At 27.8% G+C, this 26,299-nt stretch overlaps 1 protein-coding gene across 13 annotated transcripts in view; it reads left to right on the plus strand.

The window, feature by feature from the left end:
• The first annotated feature begins 4,105 nt into the window (after positions 1 to 4,105).
• LOC111036751 (actin-binding LIM protein 3) overlaps positions 4,106 to 26,299 on the plus strand; it is a 34,788-nt gene continuing 12,594 nt past the window's right edge. For 10 of the 13 annotated variants that reach the window (XR_002604799.1, XM_022318890.1, XM_022318894.1 and 7 more), the window contains exons 1-2: positions 16,657 to 16,780; positions 17,606 to 18,229. Coding sequence is in view for 12 of the 13 variants with exons in the window: in XM_022318890.1 (XP_022174582.1) it covers positions 17,767 to 18,229 (463 nt within the window). In the remaining variant the exon portion in view is untranslated. Of the gene's footprint in view, positions 4,405 to 16,656; positions 16,931 to 17,605; positions 18,230 to 26,299 lie in introns of those variants that run through there. The other 3 variants (XM_022318891.1, XM_022318893.1, XM_022318901.1) reach the window with 3 other exon arrangements.

The raw sequence follows: 26,299 nt of genomic DNA on the forward strand, positions 1-26,299 counted from the left end.
ATTATATTTCATGTGATGATAGTATTATAATTACTATAGTGAGCATTGCGCAATACTGCAATAGTTAGTAATGTCTTCATGATCTGATTTGTACTTTATTTTTACATTTAATTCGCGATTCAAAATAATTTTTTTAATAACTTATAATTTACAATCAGACATACTTTTTAAAATAAAAGTAAGAACTAAGTACGAGTCATATAATAGGATCGCACACTACATTTATTCAAAAATACAACTATAAAAATAATAATATATAATAAGTCAATACAAAACAGGCGGGTACTATCTACCTACCTAAAATATTAGTTGCTCTAGTTTAATACACGAGGAATGGGTACACCAATGGTAACTATTTTTTTTTTCATCTTAGTAACATCAACAACTAGGCCATTATTGGTTATTATTATTATTTATGGTTATTATTTGTCATCTATATTATGCACCTTTAAGTATTATTGTACTATGCTTTTTTTGAATAATAATCAATAAAATACTTTAAAAATATAGAATAGTAGGTATACAGTTGTATGGCACTCGCATTGTTTTTTTTCCGTGGTATATTAATTTTTTCGGACTTTTTTTCGCCTACTCTATACCATGAATTTTATTCGTTGCAAATATTATACTCGTATCACCGAATAGGTGAAATTTAATCTATGCTGTGATTATACTATTACCTTAGACCTTAGTTTGTGTTTAAAATGTTGTTGTTTCACATATAATTTTTCATTTCTTTATAAAGTATTGATATGTACAACATAATTAATAAATTTACATTATCAATAAAATACAAGCACCATGCCGCCGTTAAACTACATTAAATATCGAATTAATTTAAACGTCGTCACGGGTACACAAGTCAAAAATTTAAAATTTAAAAATATGCTTTTACGTTAACCCAGTGAATAATATTATTATCCTACATAAATCACACGAATTTTGAAGACGTGCAGAAGAAAATATTTGGCACGCCGTTGTATTTAGACTAAGGAAATAATGTGTTTATCAACAGTGCATAAAATAATATATATATATAACCAACATTAGTTTGTTATAAACGTGTGAACACATACATGCCTACAACCTACCTATATCTTGTTTATAAAGGTCAAAGACTAAAATATTTTAATAAGTCACAATTGATTCAATTTTTATTCGAGCTAATTTGTTACTTTGTTATTCAAAGCATGAGCTAATAAACAATACGACCGTATAACACCGTGACTAAACATGAGTAAAATACAGAATACTATTTACATCCTATTTGATACCTACTAAAACAGAGGCATTCAAACTTTTTCGTCACACGGCTCCTTTAAGTCTTCAAAAAATGTTTACGGCTCCCAAATTATAAATGACGAAAAAATCAATGTTTATATGAATGTAATTTATATTTTATTATTTATTTACCATATTACATATATAAAAAAATTAAAGCTATATTTAGCGAATGATTGTTGTAGACAATTCAACGTTTCCCAACCGGTGTGCCTCAATGATAATAGAGTAAACATTTTGCGTAAAAATATTTATTGGTTTTCAATTATACTACGCGGCTCCCTTCGACAACTCCCGCGACGCCCCTGGGAGCCACGACGCACAGTTTGAATACCTCTGTACTAGAACCTAAATTGCTTGCAACGTTTAATAACTATTATACAGAGACTTTCTTGTGAACTGGAGGAATTTTGAAATAGTGATTAATGAAAATAAAAAATTATAAATGAGAATTGATATGGTCGTAATCAAAGTTCAGTATAATAGTATAGGAGAGGAACTTACATTTATACTCGTATTATAGGCAATTAAAATTCATATGACTGCAGAGGTGTCCCGGTGTCCGCACCTACTTGTTAACGTAATATCTATAGTATCTAGGTATATCAAATATCAATGCGGATATAAATAAATTAAACATTAATATTTTAAAAATATGTATGATCCATTTAAAGTACATTTTTTTTTGTTGTGCACTAAATAATATACAAAATCAAAAATATCTCTATTTAACAAAAAAAAAAAAATACAAAATAATTACAAATCGATGACAAATAATAAAACCTGTCAACGAGGAATAATGCAAAATGTATTTGGGGGGCTTGATTATTATCTAAGGCGGAATGGAGGATCGTCCTTACTTAGTTATTTATATTAATATTATATTACATAACATGTAGTTCAGCTGCAGCGTACCTATGTATAATATAATATAGCCATATATAGGTAATGTAAATATGTAAATACTAATATGATATGACGTGAGTAGGCAGGTAGGTTGTACGTATGACTGACAACGTTGATCCTTGTTTGTAAGAAATATACTATCACTATGGTGGTTATTTGCACTAATTTATTTTAATTTTTAATCTTAGTACCTACTTACTAGTTACTAGTTATACTAGTTAGGTACTATCTACATTCTACTTGATGATTAATGTAATATAATATTTAATTTATGTGTCAATCATATTATATTAGACACCTTTACAATAAATGCTACATGCGATATATATATACATAGGTACTTAATCACTAATAAGTAATAACTAATAATACATAAGATAATATAATCGAATGATTATATACCTGCCTAATTTTGTAAGTATGATGCCATTGTATAGTTGTATATTATAATTGTATATTTGTATGTATATTTTAACTCTCCATAATCATAATACACCTAGTAAGTACTAGGTAGTAAGCACCTACATAATATAATAAAAGTATGAATGCCTCGTGATTGCCTAGTGCCTGCCTAGTGCCTAATATTCGCTGCAATATATCACATCAATTTAGAGATTAAAATTATCTGTTCGGTCAGAGGTGTAGACAGGGTGAGTGTTTTGGGTGTTGAACACTCCCTCCACCCGCAATCACATTTATGAAAAATAAATATTTGTTATGTACAGTGACGCAACTGGGGGGGGGGTAAAGGGGTTGTGACCCCCCCCCCCCCCGAAATTTCTCCAAGGCTTAGTTAAAAACAACATACTGAAAACATGAAGGATTTTATCTTATCTATATATTATATAGTACTAATGTAACCCCCCCCGAAATTTTTTTCTAGTTGCGCCACTGGTTATGTATATGTTTCAGTTTTCTAAAAAATATGTATTTCCACATGGCTCTATTTTATATTTTATATAATTATATTGATGTGAAGATTAAATATTAATTTGTGAAAAAAAATGAACTTCCAATGGCCACGATGTCTCAGGTTAAATAAAAAAAAAATAAGAAACAATAAAATATGGAGATTTATAACTACTATAGGATGTAAGCCCCCCTTCCACAAGTTATATTTAAATATAAAATTAAACCCCCCCCCCACTCAAAAAAAATCCTGCTTACGCACCTAGACTTTCAGAATGGATATAAATATTATTTAGTTTAAATGTCAATCAACGAAACTCGAACAGTAGGCTAGTATAATATACCCAGTAATTAGTAAATAAACTGAATTTCCATTTGTTTCATACGTCGTGATACAAGTAATTAACCTACATGGGTCATATTAGTGTGTACAGTAATGCGCGGAGGACTTAAAATATTTTGTGTCGTCTAAACAAAAAAAAAGTGGACGGGCTCAACGAATCCACTAATCCAGTTCCGAGTGCTCAGACCTCACACCTCCGGGCTCGGGCTATTGCGTGCCGTATTTCCGATTCCGTTTTTTGCACCGGCATGAACAAGGTCAGGCACTAAGTTGTAACCCGCATCGGGATAACCTGGTAATATAATAATCCGTTTATAACATTGTGTACGGTGCCGGTGCGCGCGCAAATCACGTAATATTATATTCTAATAATATCGAATAAGAGGTACCCTACGCATGGTAGGTATGACGTATTAGTTTCTGTACACAAGTAACTATGTAAATTGCCGTCCGAAGGTCATCGCCGCGACGGCACCACCACCGCGGCGTCGGCAGACAATCGTTGCACGGGTGGCGGGTGTATTCGATTTCGCTCTCCCCCCGGTGGCGTTTTGCGATATGCCGCCGTCACGTTTGCTGCACTGCGTATTTACAACCCCTTGCCCTCCGCAGACGACCAGACGTCCCGTCCACCGGGAGGGTTTCCCCATTGGCATTATCATCTCGCCAGTCGCCTGTCGTCACGGTTTTCCTAATATCGCTCTTTGCACTCTCGCCGCCAGTCGCCAAAAGGGGGAGATTGGTGTGTTAAAATATTGACGCGACAAATCTGAAAACGTTGTTTTTTTGCATTTTTATTCGTTTTTCGTCTCAATCTTATATCGCTTATCTCTCTGCAAAAGTGTTCAAACTTTCAGCGTTCACGCCCGTCGAACGAACACGAATCACTGCTGTTTCAAGTTTGATTTTGTATCAGGACGCCGTCGGTGGATACCTAGTACGTGCCATGGATATGAAGGATAAAGGTAGGCAGACTCTTATAGCTTTCGTCAATATTAGTATTAAGTATGTAGCAGGTGGTCTGGTGTTTACAACTGTTATATTTTGTCAGCCAAACGTAGAACATATAAGTTGCCAAAGGTCGTGTCGCCGAAAAACGATTTTGCAACCTATATAGACGAGCACTAGTCCCTATATTGATATGCCAAAGCAAACAATTTTTGATACTTCCTTGTTGGCCACCGATCCGTCTCGTCTTATTCTTAAGCGGTAAACGAGACTGCCTTGTCTACTGTCTGAGAGGAAGATGTAAATTATTAGGTACCTATATTTCATGCTGCACTCTCAGTACCTACAATCTAAACTGAAAATTTAATTGCTGATGAAGAATGATAAGTGGATAGTATTAATAGGTTGTCGGATTTGATACAGTCCCACTACTTAATTATATTTACTTTCAATCAAACTACACTGTCTACCTAGTATGGTAGTAAAAATTCTAGGTTCAGATTTTTGATTCATAATGTTCCACAATATATGTTAGATACCTATTTACTACTAAGAAATAAGAATCTGAGTCTCGGATAGTATTTTTTTCATTTCAATTCTAAAAAAATCATGATATCTAAATTAATTTACTTTTAATGCAAATACTCGTAATATACATACCTACCTAATATTTACATAATTTTTCAAGATGTATAGGTGGGTGGGTACCTGCTTTCAAGTTATTAAACTTTCTACAGAGTGTGGTTATAAATTATTTTTTTTTTAGCTACTTCATTAGGTTAGGTACTTAAGTATTTATATAATAATTATATTTTAAGTACATGAAAGATAAAATTATAAATATAAATCTAAACAGAAATCCAAACTAAATATTAAAAACTCATGTACCTTCTGGCTACAATGTGTTTTGAACTGTCTATAATATATTTTGTTCTAGCACAATACCTAATATGTGGCTATAATATGCTTATTGTACCATTAAAGTACCTATCTTAGTAACATAAAATAAAAAATGATTTTCTTTAATAACACAAGGATAGGTAGGTGTCGAATACTACCAGTGTTTTTCATTTAATTAAAACATTATATTCTTTAGTATAGCCTAGAGAATAGCTGAAGTGTTTTGACACTTGATAGGGGTAGGAGTATGCATTTATTTTATTATTAGACATGATTAGATATGTCTTTCAATCGGTTATTATTAATTTATCATTTTATAGTACCTATAAGATTGAAATTTTAATGTAAGTTTAACCCAAAGAGATACACTATTTGTACTTTAGAATGATAAAAACTAATTACCTAATCTTTTAATAATGTATTATTATGATATTAATGTATATTTACTATTTAGCACACATATTAAACATTTTTGATCAATGAATCTGAAGATTAAAAATAATTAATTTTAGACCAACTGCCTATAATTTGGGTAAATTCAAAGAAATCATTAACTTTGGAAAGATCCTTAAAATATTTTTATTTTTTAATGTACATCAATAGCCTTTGATGCCAATGCATATTTTAGATCAAATAAAAATGTATTATAATATACATTTTAATTGTAAATTTTAAGTACTTATTTGCGTATAACTGTAATCTACTTGCTTGTTGTACCTACTATACTAAATATGAATATAAGTAAAAAATTCCCTTGAAGATATCTGAAAATTTTTGATTATTTGCTGTTTAAAATAATAGGACAAATGCAAGTATAATTTATCACTTATTTATTACTATAATAATATAATAAATACTAATAATAGTCACTAATATTTTTAGGTAGATTATTATTATTTTTAAAAAATATGCCAATATATTTATTATTTATAACAATTATAAGCAATACCCATTGCTTTTATATTATTATAATATTCTATTATAAATAAGTATCTAATATTATTTTAACATTGGTGGATGTAAAGTCTGTAGATTAAAAATCATATAGATAATATAAATATATAAATAATATTATAATGATTTAACTACTAAATTACATGTTTATACTTTATGAGTTAGGTATGTTTTATGTACATTTATTAACTTTAATATTATATCAAATACATAAAGTTATAACTTAATATATATTAGCTCTGTGCCTAATATATATTACCTAACCGTACAACTCATAGAATAGAAATCCTAAATGTATTAACTATTCATGTGTTATTGTCTTATTGAATACCTCGTTGGGTACTTACATTACATAGATATCAACAGCGTGCTTTCACAAAATCCTAAAATGTATGATTTGTATTAAATAAACTAGTTTTGTGTCACAGTTCATAGGAATTTATTGATGTGAAACGAGTTTTATAAATATAGTGTACTCGTAACTATTATTTGAGATCTTATGTACCTAATAAATATCTTGAAACTTTTAAAACAATTAAACTTCAAAGGGAATTATTTTAGTAAGTGGATTTCACAATTTTATTGTATTAACCGAGGTATTTACCTATTTAAGATGAAATTCCCATCTTAGTTACTAAACTGAGGCTATTTGATTATAATGTAAAGGTAATTTTAATTTTTCCATTTTCTGAGATTCCCCTTTTTTAATAGACTAAAAAGCTAAGATTAAAATACAAAGCTCAGAGTTAAAAGGTGAAAAAATTTTTTTTTCGGCATACCTATTACCAGTGGCCTGTGCCATGTTAATAAAACACTTTTTTTTAAATGTCTACTCAAAACCCTCGTTAAAACCATATGAATTTATTAACTAGGTACATTTTTTATGAATTCAGATTCTCTGCGAGGAGATGAATGTATTTTTAATTTTAATTTAACTATTCCTTAAGAAGATAATGGTACCTACTTAATTGGTTTTATAATTATGTTTTTTGTTTGTATTTTTCAACTCTTTTGGAGCAGTAAAAATTCTTCAATAATCAATTTTGATGATGGCTGGGATGGTTTCTGGCTGTAAATTGTATCTAGTTAGTTTAACTTTAGTTGAGCAGGTAACTGTGTAATGAATGTATATTGGATTTGAATTTAATGTTTTCTAATTTTACCCATCAAATCAAAATGATTCCTGGCGGAGACGATCTGTCATCCTATATTATCCTAAGGCTATATTTCTACGAGTTAAATTATATTCTATTATTTATATTTGGTTTATATTATTATTAGTAATTATATCTAATGTAGATTGAACTAATGTTTGGCCAAAAACAAATCACAACATTTATTATATAATAATATTAACTAAATAATCATAATATGATTTCATTAATATATTAATAGCTAGTAATAGTATCTGTTATAAACTTATAGGTTATGCTATCGAACGGCCTGCATAGTTACGTAGTATAATGAGCTTAAAATTAATCGAAATAGTCATAGTCACCTACCTATGGTAAATAATAATATTATGTCTTGTTGAAATAAGTATTCCCTGAGGTATTCCCTATGAATAATAAATTATTAACTAGGTACAACAAAATTACTAAAATAGTTTTTCATTGTTTGAATATCCAACATAGTGAAAATTTGAACTAAAAATGTGTTAAAGAAAAATATTGTCCCTTATATGTTTTTGATATTAGTAGATTGTCGTCAGAAAAACTTAACCTAACTAAATTGTATAATATTTTTACTAATTACACAATATAATATACCAATATTCGTGATTTCAAATAATTTTTTTGTTGGGACGAGGGTGAGTAAAAAAACTCAATATTTATCAAAATAATCGGGAAAAACAATAAAGTTAAGGAAAGTTGAGAATTTGTACTTAAAGTAGTTTTATTGCGAAAACATGTTCGTATTTTTTTGTTATGCAAAAATATTATTCTTTGGGACTAGTATACGTTTATTATGATATTTTTCTATACACAATGACATCAAACATTTAAATTAATTGTATGCTATTATTGCTTATTTGCACACCAATCTATTCACTCCGTCCTACTGAAAGATGGTATTGATTCAAAATCGTATAGCAATAATATAATTAATGCAATGTTTGACAAGAAATTATTATATTACTATTATTATTATTATTAACATCATCTTTTTCCCGAAAATTACAGGTCGCCGTAATGTTTAGGTAAAAATTTATTAAGCCTACAATATTACTAATATTAAAATTATAATAATAAATTATACTATGACAGAAATATTAATATATCATTAAATGTACTTACAAATAATGCAGGCTGACAAACGGCCATTACTCAGAATTTTTTCACTGTTACGAAATTACTTTTGTAGTGACGCTGTAGTGATTTTATTTAAATTAACGCAATCGTAACGTAATTACTTTTTAAAAGTAATTTCTATGGAGTAACGTTGTTTTCCACATTATTAAAATAAGTTACGAATGCAATGACGTGTAACAAAACCTAAAGCCTAGGATATTCGAGAAAAATTAAAAATCAATCAAATGTATTTACAATTCATAAAGTTTTAGATAATAATCAACAATTTTAAAGGTCTAAGGAATTAATACTTATACATCTATATACTGTTATACAATTTATATAATAGTTTACCTACTATACTTATTAGCCCGTAATTGTTGTATGGACTGATTTTGTAATACATTTTTCAAAAAATAATGTTATTTTAATTTGAAAGCACTACTTATTGAAAAATAATGTCGGGTAACGCAAATGCAATTTAAATTAAAATATTTAATGTAACGAGGAACGTAATTTTATTACTTTTCAAAAGTAATTTACACAAAACTGCATTTAACGCATACATTATAATGACTTACTTACTCATGACGAGATACATTCGATACCATTATACCAATACTGTACTACAGAGTGGTTCCTATTGTTTTTTTTTTTTATCAAATTCATCGTGCATAGTTTAAAATGACAACTTATTATTGATCTAGTTTTTATGTCTATGCCATTTGTTTTTCAGCTTAAACATAACCTAACATAGGTAGTAAAAGTTATAATAATAATAAAATAAAATAAATCATGTAACAAAAGTACAACAGTCATAATATACTTAACTAAGCTACTTAATTATTAGTTGATAACTTGATAAACTAATCGCTTTGTATACAGTACAATTTTTTTTTATCCAATATGGTATATTATCTACTAAATTTTGCAACTTGTTTTTTACTTAACCCCACATGACTATTGTCTGTAAAAAATAATTTATTAATTCTAATAATGTGCTAAAAAACGAGGCTAAAAAGATTATGTGTCAAATTACATTTGATAGGTATAACCACATAAATAATTAATAGACAACCAACATTACTTATCACGTACGTTCCCGTGATTTTATTTTAATTGTAATTATTTTATACGGTAAAATGTTGTCGTTTAAATTATTATAAATTATAAATTATAACCTCAGATATACTCAAATACTCCATATTCCATAATGTATTCTACCTTATACTGCAGGTAGCGCCGTATTTTTAAGGGAAGGACCTCGCCGTATTTATAATGTATAATCGGGTCTCATCCATTACTGTATTATCTTTATCAGAATCTTGAACGACTAGTGAATCGATGCTGCTGGCCTGGTAGTGTCAGGCAAACCTAACCACTGAAGTACCCACTCAGTACCGTAAAAATAGACCGTGTATTATTACGACCACCTTATTATTTTGTTACTGTTCACGTTTAACATCTTACATATCGCCATATCGGTGACCTACCCCGAAATATTATGTTGTAGGGAGAACTTATATAGGTAAAATAATGATCGACGCCACTTATCGCATTCATACCTTATACCTGTAGAGTATAAGCTATAAATAATGTTTAACATAGGCCGCGATTTTATGAGACATGGGAACGCGATTTAAAATTGTATATACTACACGTCTATAATACTTATATATAATATATTACCCATATTGTATTATATTGCACGTATATTATTCTGTACATAATTTATTAGTTATTACCAATAGGCAATGGATGACACAAACCTGTGAACAAGTTCAATACAAGATTGTCCTTTTTAGATGTTAGACTACCACATTTCCTTGTACATTAGGATGCCATTGAACTGAACTATCGGAGAAAGTTCTGCAAAATAACATTATAAAATTATTCTGCGAGCTATTCTGTCTTACGATACGTATACTTTTTAGTTTTTTATATTTATCATTTCTTTGTTATTTTAAATATAATTTTAATATCTATAAGAATATTATTCATGATAGGTATTATGTTAGGTGTGTAGGTGTAATCATTACTCATAAACAAATATTTAATAGATGCTAGATTTAATATGTATGAGTTGTAAATGCAATTAGCTGATAACAGTGATAAGTGATAAACTGATAACTAAACCATTTATAACTATTAGGCTATAAAATATATTATATAAACATATGTACATATAAATATTACATTTATATTGACACGTACATATAAATATTACATTTATATTGACACACAGATATTATAGGTACTACTTTATATTGTTACTATTAAGTTTAAACTTATATTTTATAAGTAATTTCAAATTATTTAAACTTAGTACATTTCAATCGGTACATATTTATTTAATTAGACTTAAATGGCTTACCTTATATTTTTGAAATTTACTTTTAATTTTGTAAAATAAAAAATTATTAATGTTTGGTGATACTGTATTTTGTTGCATGATAATGATTAGTAATCAATTATCGTTTAGTTCATGGTTAGGTTTATTCGTTTTATTATAAAATTAATTCTTATGATTATTACATCGAGTCACGCAAATTATATCTAAATATATTTGAAGACGTACTTATAGAATACATATTATATTATAATTATATAATAACAATAACTATATTTATGACACTTTTATGTATACGTGACTTTTATTATACTCGTATATTTATGAAACAAAATAGCAAAATAGTAGGTACTTATTTAATAAATAGGTAAAAATAGCAATGCTCAAGTACCTATCTATGTATAATTATAATTAAATAAAGAACTGTATATTTTAATACTGACTGATATTTTCAGTGTTATTATAAGTTATTGTTTATTTGTGTATTTATCTTGGATTGTATAATATGATCTAAGGTATTTATAGAAAAATCAAAAAATAGTTCTATCTAAGAGTACCTATATATATATTTTCAGTTTATACAGTATACACATTTAATATTTTTTTTCCGTTTTAGATTCTTAGCGGAGCAATGAATATATTGATTTTACAATGGTGTGTGTTTTTATATTTAATTTTTTTTTTTTCGGTGTCTGTCATCACAATTTCTTGCAGTAAATGTGCTTCGATTTTCTTCTATACCAACTTGTCTGGTAGGAAAATGAATCTAGTTGGTGTACTCGGGAGTTCAAAATTTAAAATTTCCTATATTTTTAAAAGCAAAAGGAAAAACAAACAATAAATTAAGGAAAAACGGGAATTTGTACGCAAAACCATTTTTCGAAAATATCGATTTAGGTTTTTAGTGTAACTAACAAAAACGACCGTAGATATACATGCTGGTTTCACTGAATATTTGTGTAAGCATTTTTTATACACCATTGAATTTTCAAAATATTTTGAGTTGTGTTGAACTATTTAAAGACATATGCAATTTTCGCTCGGTCAAAACACTTCAAAATGTATTACAAGGTTCCTTGTAAGTTGTTGTTAATGACAATTTAAAAAAAAAATGAGTATAAATCTACAATATTTTTTTATGCGCGTTTAAACTTAGTATTTTGACAAAATTTGTAAAAACCACGAAAATTACCAAATTATATTTAGTTTGAAATTCATACAATTATTGCTATTTAAAAATTTTATACAAGATTCCTTACAAGTTTGTCAATCTTTACCTAAAAAAAATTTCTGGCGGAAAGTCAAATTTAATTTTTATAAGCGGTTTGAAGTTAATTTTTACTACATAGATAATCACTCGATTTCTCTTGTTACGATTTTCAGATTTTGTTTTAATTAGAAAACGAATTACTGTAGACACTTGAAATTTACACCAAATGTTTATTTCATACAATTTTATTGGTTGGGTCAAACATCATGAAAATTTAATACAAGACTCTTGATAATGTTCAACTCCAAACCACCTTGTAACTGTTGAGCTGTTATAGTTTTATATTGGTAGCTTTAAAAAAAAAAACCACAAACCACGAGTGAGGAGTGACATATTTCTCTGTGTAGGCAACTGTCTAGGAAAAGATCTACTCAAACCGGGCATAAGAGAAACCTACGGCGGCAGTAGGCTGCCCAAATAAAAATTATGCCATATGAAAATGAAACTGCACACTATGATACGAATAAAATATGATTATTTTTACTATCAATTGTTATTATTACTGCTTTAATAAAATCTTTGCTTTAAAGTGAATTTGTTAAGTTATGAGATATGGAACTTCCATTCAAAATATTTCCTTAGTATTCCAATTTTTGAAATGCATTGTGAAAAATACATTGTTCTGGTTAAGCTTCCTAGTTCCTACATACCTATTTTTAGGAAATACATTTCTATTTTTTATGAATAAAATGTGGTCGGCATATAAATGTTATAAAAAAGACAAATTAAGTACTTAACATCGTAACTCATACAAAAATTAAAGATGTACTTATCAAATCATATATAGTTATGTATGTAGATAGTATGCTATATTTATTTATTTAGTTTTATATCATAATTCATAATAATTGTTTTAGTTACACAAATTCAACTGATTTGATTATACGTCACTCGAGTCAAGAGTTGTTATAAAAATGAGACTATAAATATAGTCTTTGTGTTAATCAATCAATAGGCATACATGTATACAATTCGTATGATATAGTTTGCAATCAATAATCATAGTTCATATATGAATTTATTGTGAGAATGTAATTTAAGATTTTTAAGTGTTTATAAATGTTTTAATTTCTTATTTATTGATAAAATAATATTTATTGGTATGTAATATTTTATCGTTTACAAGTGGATAGGTAGTATTATTTTATTCCATGATTAATGCCAAGGTGATCTAATGATGTTAATTGTTGATCGATTCGGCTGAAATTGTATTGGCTGTGTGTTAACTATTATTTATTTATTAAGCCATAATGTATCAACAATTAATTTTTCAAATGGCTGATGCTCAAATTTACTACCTAATACACAGTCCTTATAGTATTTAATACCACCATTCATAAAAAACAGTATTATGCAGTATACGGGATAATTTACCAAGCATGCTTCGTCCCTAATTTTTTTTTAAACTAATTGATTTAAAATTTAATATTTAGAACTTAATACGGATACAGTATACTTAATACCTTAAGTCCACATTTTCAAATACTTGATTTTTTATACCATTTAAGGAGTTCTGAGACAATACAAATTTTTTTTAAAATTTAATCCCCATTTTTTTTCTGTAGATTTTTCATATTTTGACTCAGTAATAAGTCAATACACTCCAATTTTAAGATTGAATGACGACAATAATTAAATAATACAATAACATACAATTTGAATCGTGGAATGTATATTTTGTTTTTCATATACGTAAGTAAGTCGAAGACAACATATGCGGCCATGCGGGTGTGACGCCCTGTCATCCTCTTAAGTTTTCAAATCATCTCCCTAAGTATTCCAGCCTCATTATCATAGACCTTTTTATTGTCCTTCAGTTGACTAAGAAATTCCAAAAATCAAAATTAATCATTATAGAAATAATGGGGATGATCTTGTTTTTTGGTGAATCGACCTGTTTAATAAAGTGATGTTAAATAAAACTTTTTAGATAAATTAAATGTTTTTATAACATACACAATAAGAAATAAGTAACAAATAATTTTTTTCCAAACATAAGTAATTATATTATGTATTATATTATAATAATAAGTAATTTGCTTTTGGCTATTTAGTTTGAAGGCCACTATTTAAATGGACTCTTTGAATATAAAATACCTACTTATATAATTTTTGTCATCAATCATATTAATACAAAGAACATTTACTCGAAAAATAATTGTCACAGTGACGTTATTTACTTATTATATTATACTCATAAAACATAATATTTCTTTCTGATTTTGGTATGTATAAAAAATAAATAAATTAGTATTTAATATTTATTCGGTTTAAAAAAAAAATTATATTTGTTACATGTCATGCCCAGATTATAATTGTCTAATGCAGTTAAGTTTGAAATTTACTATTACCCATTCATATATCCTTAATATATATTATAAATTATTTTAATTTATTGTTTTATTTATCTTTCAATCACCTGTTTAACTCACCTAACTGTGCGCCGTCCTTATACCAATTTCTTAAGAGGGGAGTCCGTTTAATGTAATATATGTATTATAAATATTATAGCCACCTTCATCTATATTAATTAGTTATTTATCTTGAGGTACAAAACAAAATAGATAATGGGTTGGGGCGCAGATTTATTTATAGGTAACAATTTTCTGAACGCGTTTGTCGATGAAGTCTGGTGAATAATACATTTGTTATTGCACAGTAGTGCATTACGAATTTATTAAAAAATTAACCTACATATGTATTAAACAATTCGACATTAACGAGTTATATAGCTATATTTTTTGTATTAGATTTTATTTATTACAAAAGGAGACAGGTACTTAAAATATCTGATAAAAATCGTATAATTTGTCAAACTTACCTGTAGGTAAGTAACTTAAATATGTATCATTAAACAAAAAATAGCATTAAAACATATACTTAACGAAATTGGTACTTGGATTTAGTACTATTAATTAATGTTGTTAGTTAATTTAAGTAATTGATAATAATTTCAATTCGCGCACGACTCGCATACGAGTGTAGTATGGATGTTTGTACCTATATGTATTATGTATATTTTTTAAATATTTCATTGAAGTTATTTTATTTGCAAATTAGGTATGGTTATTTGTGAATACTTAACAATAAGACAATAAGCAGTTGTATGTTAGTATGCTATGATAACTGATAAAACAAATCTAAACTGTACAATTATTATCTTTACAGCTAAAAATTATTTTTTACAACATACGATTTTGGTAATGATATTGTTATTTGAATTTCTTAAATGTTCATTTTTGTTTGTGCCCCGTGGTATTTGGTATACTCGAGGGTGTACTGTATACTATATTATAGCCTATAGGCTGAATACTATTATATATGAGTTGTTGTGAGTGCACACATTATATATCTTAATTATACAACGTACCTATTGGTATTTAGTGTTTTAACGCGTTTTATGTATTTTGGTTGTAAGATAAACCAGTTGACATTTGTTCAAATACAGATGATTTTTCTGTTCTTAGTTATTGAATATAATATATATTCAATATATAACAATTCAATAATATTGTTGGTTGCTTAACTAAATTCTAATTGAAATATTAAGTACTCAAATATAAAAAAATGTATTACATATTTGACTGTGTAAAGAAAATTTCTCTATTCACTGCAGAGTATGGTTAAAGAAATAAACCGCTTAAAATGGTTTCCGATCTACTGCACACATAACGGTAATATAAGCCACAACTCTGTTATTAATACCATTGTATACTTGAGAGTTGAGTTGTATTGAGTATTGCAGTATATACATTCACTATGAGTTATGTCAAGGTATTTTAAAAGTTAAGATTGATTTTCACACATCATCTTTATTATTATTTATTGCATACATGTAAATATTAAATTAGTATTAGTGTTTATTTTTGATAAGAATTGTGTTAGTTCACTGTCCGCATCTTTTTATAAAATTAATTAATTCAGGAAATCTAGAGATTCGGTCTTTCTAATCAAATCTATCAAATAACTTTTTCCGTCCTTGTTTTATATAGCTGGTTTGACCCTTTGAAGAAATATTTTCGTTTGTATATTTAGTGCTAATAATGTGGTTAGTAATTTTGCAATCCTTTCAATGTGCAGAGGTTCTTAAGGACCAAACTGATTTTACAATTAAGAGAATATTCCATAAGTTTTTTTTTTTTTGATAAGCTTATATTTATTTAAGCTAAATCATACATTTATCCTGTAAAATAAAATAAAATATAAAAGCTACGAGTATGACTAGTATGAGTAAATACCTACTGCAATCATTATATTAAAATATTGATGCGATTTTTACTACAAAAATACTACAGCTAAAACATTTGACGTTTGTGCACGGGACCATTACATTTGTGTAATAGGGCCATATATCGTTATAGAAACCAAAAAGTGAATACTTTTAGCGTACACTCATTCTAATGTTATTCCCCCGTCAGCTGCAGTAGAGCCGGCATATTATTCCCTGCCTACTTCCCACCACCTATCTACTATGTATATTCAAAGCTATTAAACTACGCGGTCCCACTCCCGTCTAAACATCGCCGCTGCTGCTATAGGAATAGGCTCTTCTTTCAATCGTCGAGTAACCACGGTCGGGCGTTGTTTAGTTCACGCTTGTGCATTCGTCGTGATTCGGTTCAAAATCGGTATGTGTTTTAGTCTATGCGTATGTGAAAGAATGACAAAATAATAATTTTTGACCTGTTCAAGAACATTTTCTATTCGATATATAAATATTAAACAACATTTATCTAGACGAAAAAACTCAATAATTATAATAAATATTATGTATATAGGTAAACCAATGAATTTAATTTAGTATGATGATAAATTGTAATTCTAAATTTCAATTTTTTTGTGAATTTTATTTTAAACTTGGTACTTTAATTAAAGATGCAGTGTTTAATATTTAGTTTACAAAATTAAATATTTTACCATGCTTTTCTATTTTTATAATTTTTTTCTTTTCTTAGCGGGACAATATTCTTCTGTTAATATTTACACAGTTTTATGTTGCCACATAAAATGTAATGAACCATATTATTAATTATTATTACCTGATGTGGTGCGATCGCCGTTAAAATCTTTTAGTGTTACAATATGTCGTTAAATAACATCATTTATTAATAACTTTAAATGGAAAATTACCTAGGCCATAATACATAAATGCATAATATTATTCCTACCTACTCAACATTGGATATTATAGCGTATTTTCGGAATATGAATTATTTAAATCACGTTTGAGTGATGTGAATGTATTTTATTACATAACTATCAAATAGCATTCAGATGTGTGCTAACAACTAACTTACAACTATACATTTCCTTTTATCTGTGTAAACGTCGTGGGAAAAATGTTTGGCTGTACGCGTCCAGTTAATTTAGCTTTTGGACAGGTCTTGATTATTACTTTTATTTATGTTTTTAATTTGTTTACGCGATGGTCGCGGTGTGTTCCAATTTGCTAGGTATGGCGATTTGTTGATATTGTAAATTATTCGAATCGTGGGCATATAATTACTATAGAAGTAGCAGTGGATTGAAATAACGCGCCGCCTCAGTTTACTTTGACGCCAAGAGAATTATCGATAAAGTCGTCGTTCTCTGTTTTTCGTTCTACTCGGAGAAAATGACGAAAGGCGGTTTGTCGCCGGTGCTCGTCGAACACGGCGGCAACAAAATGGACGGGAATATCGTAGCCACGACGCCGACGGCCAAAAAGCGTGGTTTCTTCAGCGGTTCGTTTCGGCGTCGCCGGACATCCGATATAAAAATCAATGACACCATAATTATTAACGAAAACGTGGTGTTCAACGGTAACAATAAGAACGGCGTCGGTGCCACGGATGGTGGAAAGGCCACCGAAAACGGCAAAAGCGCCGTTGTCGTCGAACATCAACACGCCGTAAACGACAAAAAACCACCGTTGCAAAAGAAAGAGTCCGCATTGGACGTAAAAAAAACAGCGCCGGTAGCTGTCCAACAACAGAAGGCCGTGGAAAGCAAACAGCAACAATCTGACAAGAAGAAAATTGCAGTGGAGGACAAGAAAAATGCTGCGGAGGACAAGAAAAAATCCGTGACAAAAAGAGGTAACAGAAATATTTTCCAATGATTTTTTTTTATCTGAACGATCCACTAACATTGTATATTGTGTATTATTGAACGGGGTAGCAACTCATAGGCTATATTAGTTAGTATTTTTAATTTTATTTAATAAAATCGTCTTGTGACGAAATGATATTTATTATAAGCTCGTGAATGGTTTTTTTTATCCATTTCACAATGAAAAATTACTTTGGTTTCACGTTTTAGATCAATAATTGTTGTATTTATATTAAAACAACTGTAAATTCGTAAACAAATTTAAAAGTAATACGTCTGGTCGGTATAGTTAATTTTTAATTGGTTTTATTAATAGGGACGTAATATTATGTTCCCTCTAAGGGAATATAATATAATTAATAGTACCTATTAACCTGTCTATATATTTTTCTTTATTAAAAAGTTGAATAAATGATTTATTTGTAAACTTATGTTGTAATGTTATTACATTTCAAGAACACAGTTGATTATTGGTATAATTTTTATACGTACTTACGATTTAGTCTAAGAGAAATACATTTTAACCAAATTAATGAGCATTTGAGTGTTTGGCCATTACTAAACCCAATATCCGAGCTCACAAGGTGAACGAACCTCGTAGTAGTGATAGTCTTATTGTGTCCTGTCGATATTCAATCGGAAAATAATTCTATAGTAAAATGTTAACGAATTGCACATGCTCTAAACCGCGAACAATAACCTTCTTATAATATACCTACTATATCTATAATATAGATATACTATGTCTATGTACAATAAATGATGACATAAATCTCTAATGCGTGTGGTGTCGGTTGATACCTAATTTTGAACAGATGATTTTCAAACAATAAAGCCATTGATATTCATCCGAGTATTTAAAACTTTAAACGGTCTCCTACGATGCAATCGTTTCAGAAAGAGCTGATATAATATTTACACCCATATTTTGAATATATTTTATTTCCAAATGGATTAAAAAATTCGAATATAGTAATTTGTACACATGTTGTACCTAGTCATAAATTAGAAGTCTTGTTTCTTATGTAGTAATATAGGTACTAATACGTAGTAAAATGTGTACTTATAATTCTTAATGTATAATTTTATAATTTTCCATTTAGTATGATATTTTATTATTGAATACGTTTTTAACAGTGGAATAAAGACGTGTTTTAAATTACACAAAAACACATGGCTTCTTCATCGTTCACAATTGTTATTAATTACAACGCTAAAATGGCATACTATTTAATGGTTTTTTTTTTTTAAATAATTATAATTATTAAACTTGAGTTAAGTAAAATTATAAATAAAAAATTTAATTAAACGAGTGAGTTAGGTTATTAGCTTTCGATTCTACATGCACTGACTAAATATATATATTAGTATATTACCTATACTATGGGTTTAAGGTACATGTATATACCAGGTACATGCATTTTATGTAATGATGTGCTATAAATAAAAAGTATTATTGATTTCACTTTTGTATAACATCAACATCTTCCTTAACCCTTTCTGCAGTACATCACTTTGAAAACATTGTAAAAGTAAAAATATTTTTGGCTATTTCAATATTTTTTCTACTTCTAAGATACGATTTGAAAAGAATAATAATAAAAAATTACAAATCTTTGGAGTTGAATAGTCACAGCTACTTCTAGTGCATTCCAGAATTATCATGTTTTCATTATTCTTGAATATTATCAGATAATATGTGTTGTACGTATTGTTCAGTATTAATTTACAGTATGCACGTGTTTGGTTTCAAAAATGAACCCTTGGTGTTTTTCCCACCTTATTGAGTATCTTATTGAATATTAACCATACCTAATATTCGGATTTCCGGTGTGAAAGTTGTTTGTATAGGTAGCGTTTCTTCATTCCTTTTAGGGAGGTGCCGAGTAATGTTATCTAGTCAATGTCCCTTGTTGTGTGAAAATAGTTTACCAAAATTCAATAAATAATAGTTTTTATAACACGAATTTGGTCGATTTGTAACTGCAGTTTTCTACAATCATGCATAAGTATATTATCTACATTCTACCTATTATATAAATGTATAATATTATGTAGGTACTATTTATTTATGTACATTTTGAGGTAGGTACTATCAAGAATGTGATATGTCGATATTTAAAATATTTTATACAAAACTGATTGAAACCAAATAATTGAAACCACTCGCGATTGAAACCAAATAAAAAATAATAATACAAATTCTAGAAATCTACCCACCTAAATCGTATTATTTGTTTTGATTGAAATATTTTAATCTTTGAATAATATAATAATGATTGGAAAATATTTGTTTATATGATTTTTAGTTGTGTATTTTAAGATTTTCTTTGTGCCTGAAGGACATTTTTTTAAATTTATCTCATACTTAATTTTCACGTCTATATAATTTTTTTTGTAAATAATTAGCTTGTATATATGATGTGTGTCTAGTTTGTGTCAAGGACAATATAATGTCGAATAAAAATAATTTGTTACGGAGCAATGTTTTTTTTATACTTATATTACAGAGAAAGTTTTCATATATTTAAACAATAATATAATATATTATATAGGTACCTATTATAAGTTATAATTAAATTGTATTTAATTGATTAATTGAAATCCTCCAACTTAAGGTATTATGTTTTAACAACATTTAAAAGCAACAATATTGCATATTACATTCATCAATATGTATTCTATTGCATTTATTAATAACTGGCTATAAAATATCGATTACTCGACTGCTGTTGTTGTATTGTTAATAAAGATAAAAGTGTATACAGGTACCTAATACAAAGAAATAATATTACTTATAAACTGCATAATATTATAGTATGGTTACAATGTTTTTACTGAATAATTATTGTTTTTATTGCGAGAGTTAAATAAGTAAAAATAATATAGTAAAGTTTGAATGAAATCCATTATTATAGTATACCTATAACACAAATAAAATAACTATATTATACTAAAGTTTTAAAGTTTGTGCTTTGTATAGTGTGATACATATTGTGTTAAAAATAACGATAATATTATGAAAAACCATTGTATATTATTAACCATAATATCATGGTTATATTTGAGCCATAATTAATATCAATATTATATATTGAATAATAGATAATGAATAATATTATTGTATATTGATTATTGATTAATGATAATAAAAATTTACGATTTTAAAAAACAGATGAGAATAGATAAATATTTTACTTTTGTAATATCATAATTGTTTTTGATTCTTGAAGAAAAAGTAAACATGTTTTTATCCAGCTATTACCATGCTGTTACTTTAAAACCTTTTTAAAAGTATTTTCTAATATTTTTATACTATTGTGCATTTGTACTCTCTGAATGAAAAACGTGTATAACGTACCAAATGGATTATTTTTTTTTTTTTGAGGTCAAATTATTTGTTATCATTGCATGTATCGCATAACGTTAATAACGAGCGGCATTTTTGTGTTTGCGTTTCACCTGTAGTGCACCTCTCATTCTCATAATGAACAAGGTCGTCGCTATTGAGTTCTATCTTATCAAACATTTAAATTTAAATCGCAATTCAGTATTTTTATTTTACTAATTATGTTACGAGTTGTTAATTTTTTTATTTAAAACAATTACATACATTTAAATTATGTTGTACATACATTAAAGTTGCATTTAATCTGTGTTATAGTAGTTAAATCAAATATTTAAAAACAATTACCTGTTGATTTATTGATTATATAAATTGATACGATATTTCATTATCTTGATGAATAATGAGTAGGTATTATATAGGTATTATAGTATTTACTTTAATATGACATCATACCTCATAACTCTTAAGTGTCGGTTATCCAGAAAGATGTAAAAATATTACAAATGATTACAAGTTTTTGATAATGAAACGTACCTATCAAAAGAATATATTTTTAAACATTTTAAATTTGGTTTTTACATTATGTGTATAGTAAAGATTACGTATTCGTGTATTATATATGGATATGTATTATGTTTATCTAATATTTTTAATTTTGATCTAATTTATCGATGTTTATAATTTTAATGGACAGGTATAAATCCGTTTATTAATATTGAGAGGCAACTAAACATTTGATGAAATTCCTCTTGTATGACTTAACTACCTAATTTATTGATTAATAACAATTTGTACGTTTAATTGTTTTACAGTTGATCCAATTACTGTTAATTTATTAGTTGTATTCAATACATGTGGTTAAAAAGTAGATTTAAAAGAGTTTCAATAAATCATGATCTGTATAGGTTATCTTTTGTTGTTTAAGATTAAAACAATAGTATGCGGGTCAAATGTAGTAGTTATATAGTATATTTTCTTTACCAACTCTCTCATTCATATTTTTTTATACTGATATATAAACGGATATAAATATAATTATAGAAAATATACTTAATGTATTTAAATAGCAGTTATTATATTATACTTCCGTTAACTGTAAACTATAACTCTAGACTCGTTTAAATATAGCTGATGTAAAATAAGATGTCTCTTATAATGTATATTAGGTTATAAATATTCAAAAACTAATTATCCAAGTGATTGTATAGTTATCTAAATATTATTAAAATTGATTTTATAATAAATTATATTTATATTTAAAAATTATATTAAGTAAATGATTAATACAAACGAATAGTGTAATAATTTAGTAGTAAAATTAAATATTAAAGTAGTATTTACTATTTAGTAGTATTCATTACATTTTTCATTTTTAGGATTTCTTTTTTTCAAGGTTACATTGTATTACTATTAATATTACATAATAAATTGTAGAGGAAAATAATGTAATTTTCCTCTACAATTTATTATTTTCTATAGAAATCTATAATATAATAAATATATTGAACTGATGCTAATATATTTTAAGTTGGATGCATTGCTATTTTACTTTTGTGTGTACAGTGTACATTTACATAGTGATCAACCATTGGCAATTACGTCATGCTAGTGTGGATGTACCAGGCAACTTACGCATATGCAATATCAGTGAGTTCGCATATATATTATTCTGATGTAATACTGTTGCAGGCGAATAAGTTATTACTAAAATATAACATTGACTATTTTATTTTATTTTAGTAGACAGTAGTGTACTATAACTGCCAATAATTTAAGTAAAAATACTTTAATTTTAAAATATTATTTTTTTAGTATATTTTCATACCATTATAAGATTACCTATATATTATCCTAGGTACTTACATTTTGACCCATATTGAGTTACTATTATTGATACTTTTATTTCTGTAAAGCACGAAATAATATAGATGAAAAAGTATCGAGTTTTTATGTACATCGTGTTGAAGTTGGGCTAAATAACTTTGTCAGGCAAAACTATTCGTGACCTATATAGTGTTGATATAATCTTAATGATATGATCTTAATAATATGCTATTTATTTAAGGTTTTTTTTTAAAGTTAGGATTGTGTACGTGTGATCAATTGTTATACGACCTACAACCGGTATTAAATATTATTTATATAAATATATATGTATATTACATTTGTCTTAATGTTTAATAAATAGCTTGGTATGCATACGGGTGGTAGTGATAAATCACTAATTTAAACATTTTATTCAAAATAGATTTTCTTAATACTAATAATTTGTTGGTACTTTTGTAGGGATTGAATACATGTAGCCAATGGTAGGTACATGATAAATATTTTGAATGTTTTTTTTTAATTTATGAAGGTTGTCAGTATAACTTTGAGTACCTTATAGCTATATAATATGTTAACAAGAAAACAACATTTTTTTTTAACAAATACAAAATTAATATACTTCATTTAAATGTAATTTTAATAGGACCGATAAATACCTGGGGAAGAATCGTTTCTGCATATGTTTTATTATGGCATACAAATTGTTTCGTACTTGGCTCCGAAATAAAATTTGGCTCAAGTATACGGTGTTGCGCCGTCGCTGTAGGCTGTGGCCGACGCCTTCTCTAAAAATAATATACCCCTCGACTATCCTGCTTTTGTCTGTGTTGTTGTCTCTGCTATAAATATATAATATGGCGACAGTGTGTACCAAACGGTCCGGACAGGACATCGCACGGATTTTATTATGCAAGCTAACGGACATCCTGTCACTATTGTGTGATGTGTCTTCAGTTAGGTTGCTAAATAGTCACGTACCTATAGCCAGTTTAACACATTATCTCAACGAGTGACGACAACAATTGGACTTTGGTCATGGCCCACTAGTGCCAAACCAAATATTATCGATCGAAGATCACTATCAAATTTTGTGACTTAAGTTTTTACGGCGTTATTTACGGCAAGGATTGAAATTTGTTCAATAAATTAGACTTGAATATTTTGTGTTCTACCCACTCTTTATCGATACGAAATATTAAAAATTAGTACATATTATTTAATGTGGTAATTACGGCGGCGCACTTTTACTTTTTTTGGTGGATTTATATTTAATTTCATAGTTAAATCCATAATAATACTAAAATATAATTTAACGTGAACGTTGCTCTAATGATGTCCATAATCTGTAAAATATAAACTATTTAAACGATTAAATAATCATAATACGTATATTGTATATATTGTACCTAATATACATACTCTAACAATATGCTTAAATAATATACTCATAAAATTGAATAATTGATTATTTACTGTTGAATTTATATTTCATTTTTTGGCTTAACTTGTTTAACTTATAAATTTATTTAAGTGGTTTTTTTAAACATTGACTTAATATTATAACAGTATAACAGTAATTTTGTGTAAACTGACTTTTAAAAACTAAATTCCCTAATATTTTATCCAAATGCCTTAACAATAATCTGTTTTTAATTAAAATAATAGCTTTAGGTCTTACAATAAATTTACATTAGGTAACATTACAGTAATATATAGTTATATATTACAATGTAGTAATTAATTACATTATAAATACTGGTAGTTATATCAAGCTTAACTATACATATAGGCTATAAAGTAGGTGCTTAGTTATTTTACATTGTTTTGTTTTGAGTATTAAATGAAAGTGCTTTTTATTGTACAATGATTTATGAGTAAATCTTTAAAATATTGACAAAAAACAGCAAATAGTTTAATAAAATGATACAGGTTAGTAAAAAAGTAATTTCGTAGGTACGCTGCGGTATCTTATCAAATAAATAAACTTATTATTTGTAGGGTTTGTGCCAAGGACAGCCAGGTGTTTATAAAATGGATTGTAAATCTTACTATAATGTATCACCGATATTATATTAAATTGTAATATAAATTATTATGTAGGTACCGTAACATATACCGTAGTAAATCCCTATCTAATAAATAATGAGTACCTAATCACGTAGGTAAAAAAAGGTTTAATATGGGAAGATTTTTTTTTTTATCAGCTTCTAGTAGGAAACTTTCATACCTCTACAATTATGCAACAATAAGATACTATAACTAGTACACTTAATATTCTTAAATAATATACTACTGCTAGAGACTAGAGTTATTTGTTTGTATATATTTTTAATGCTGCGTGGGTAAGACTTGGTAATTTTATTAAATTAAATATGTATCTTGCAGTTGTGATGTACAATAATAGTAAAAAATGTATTCTCATGAACTATCCATAATATACGTCATACAATTCTGACGATTACGATACCATGCAGTAGTTAGTAATGATTATGAACGAGGTCACTGGGAGACCCCTAAGTCCGTGTCAATTATCCTCATCGGCGCGTTTCATTAAACGCATTTAAGCTGTGTCCGCTGCCGTCGATGTTTCCACACTTAATAATAACTAACCGACGCTGCATGAAAGCCAGATGCGACGATAATGGTAGAACAAAAACACCATCGCCGACTGCCGTGTACAGCTCGCATTTAAAATATGCACGTTTTTTCCCTCAAAAATAAACGGCATTAATCACCTCGGGAACCGTTGGGCAAAAAAAAAGTAACTGAAACAGTCGGCGAGGCAATTTGCCAAATGAATCCGAAAACGATGATGACCTGTTCTTCCTGGCCCATATCGCGCCTATAATGTTACTATGTAAGTTTACGCCCTACCCGTCTG

This window comes from Myzus persicae, unplaced genomic scaffold (assembly GCF_001856785.1).
Source record: "Myzus persicae strain clone G006 unplaced genomic scaffold, MPER_G0061.0, whole genome shotgun sequence".
NCBI lineage: Eukaryota > Metazoa > Arthropoda > Insecta > Hemiptera > Aphididae > Myzus > Myzus persicae.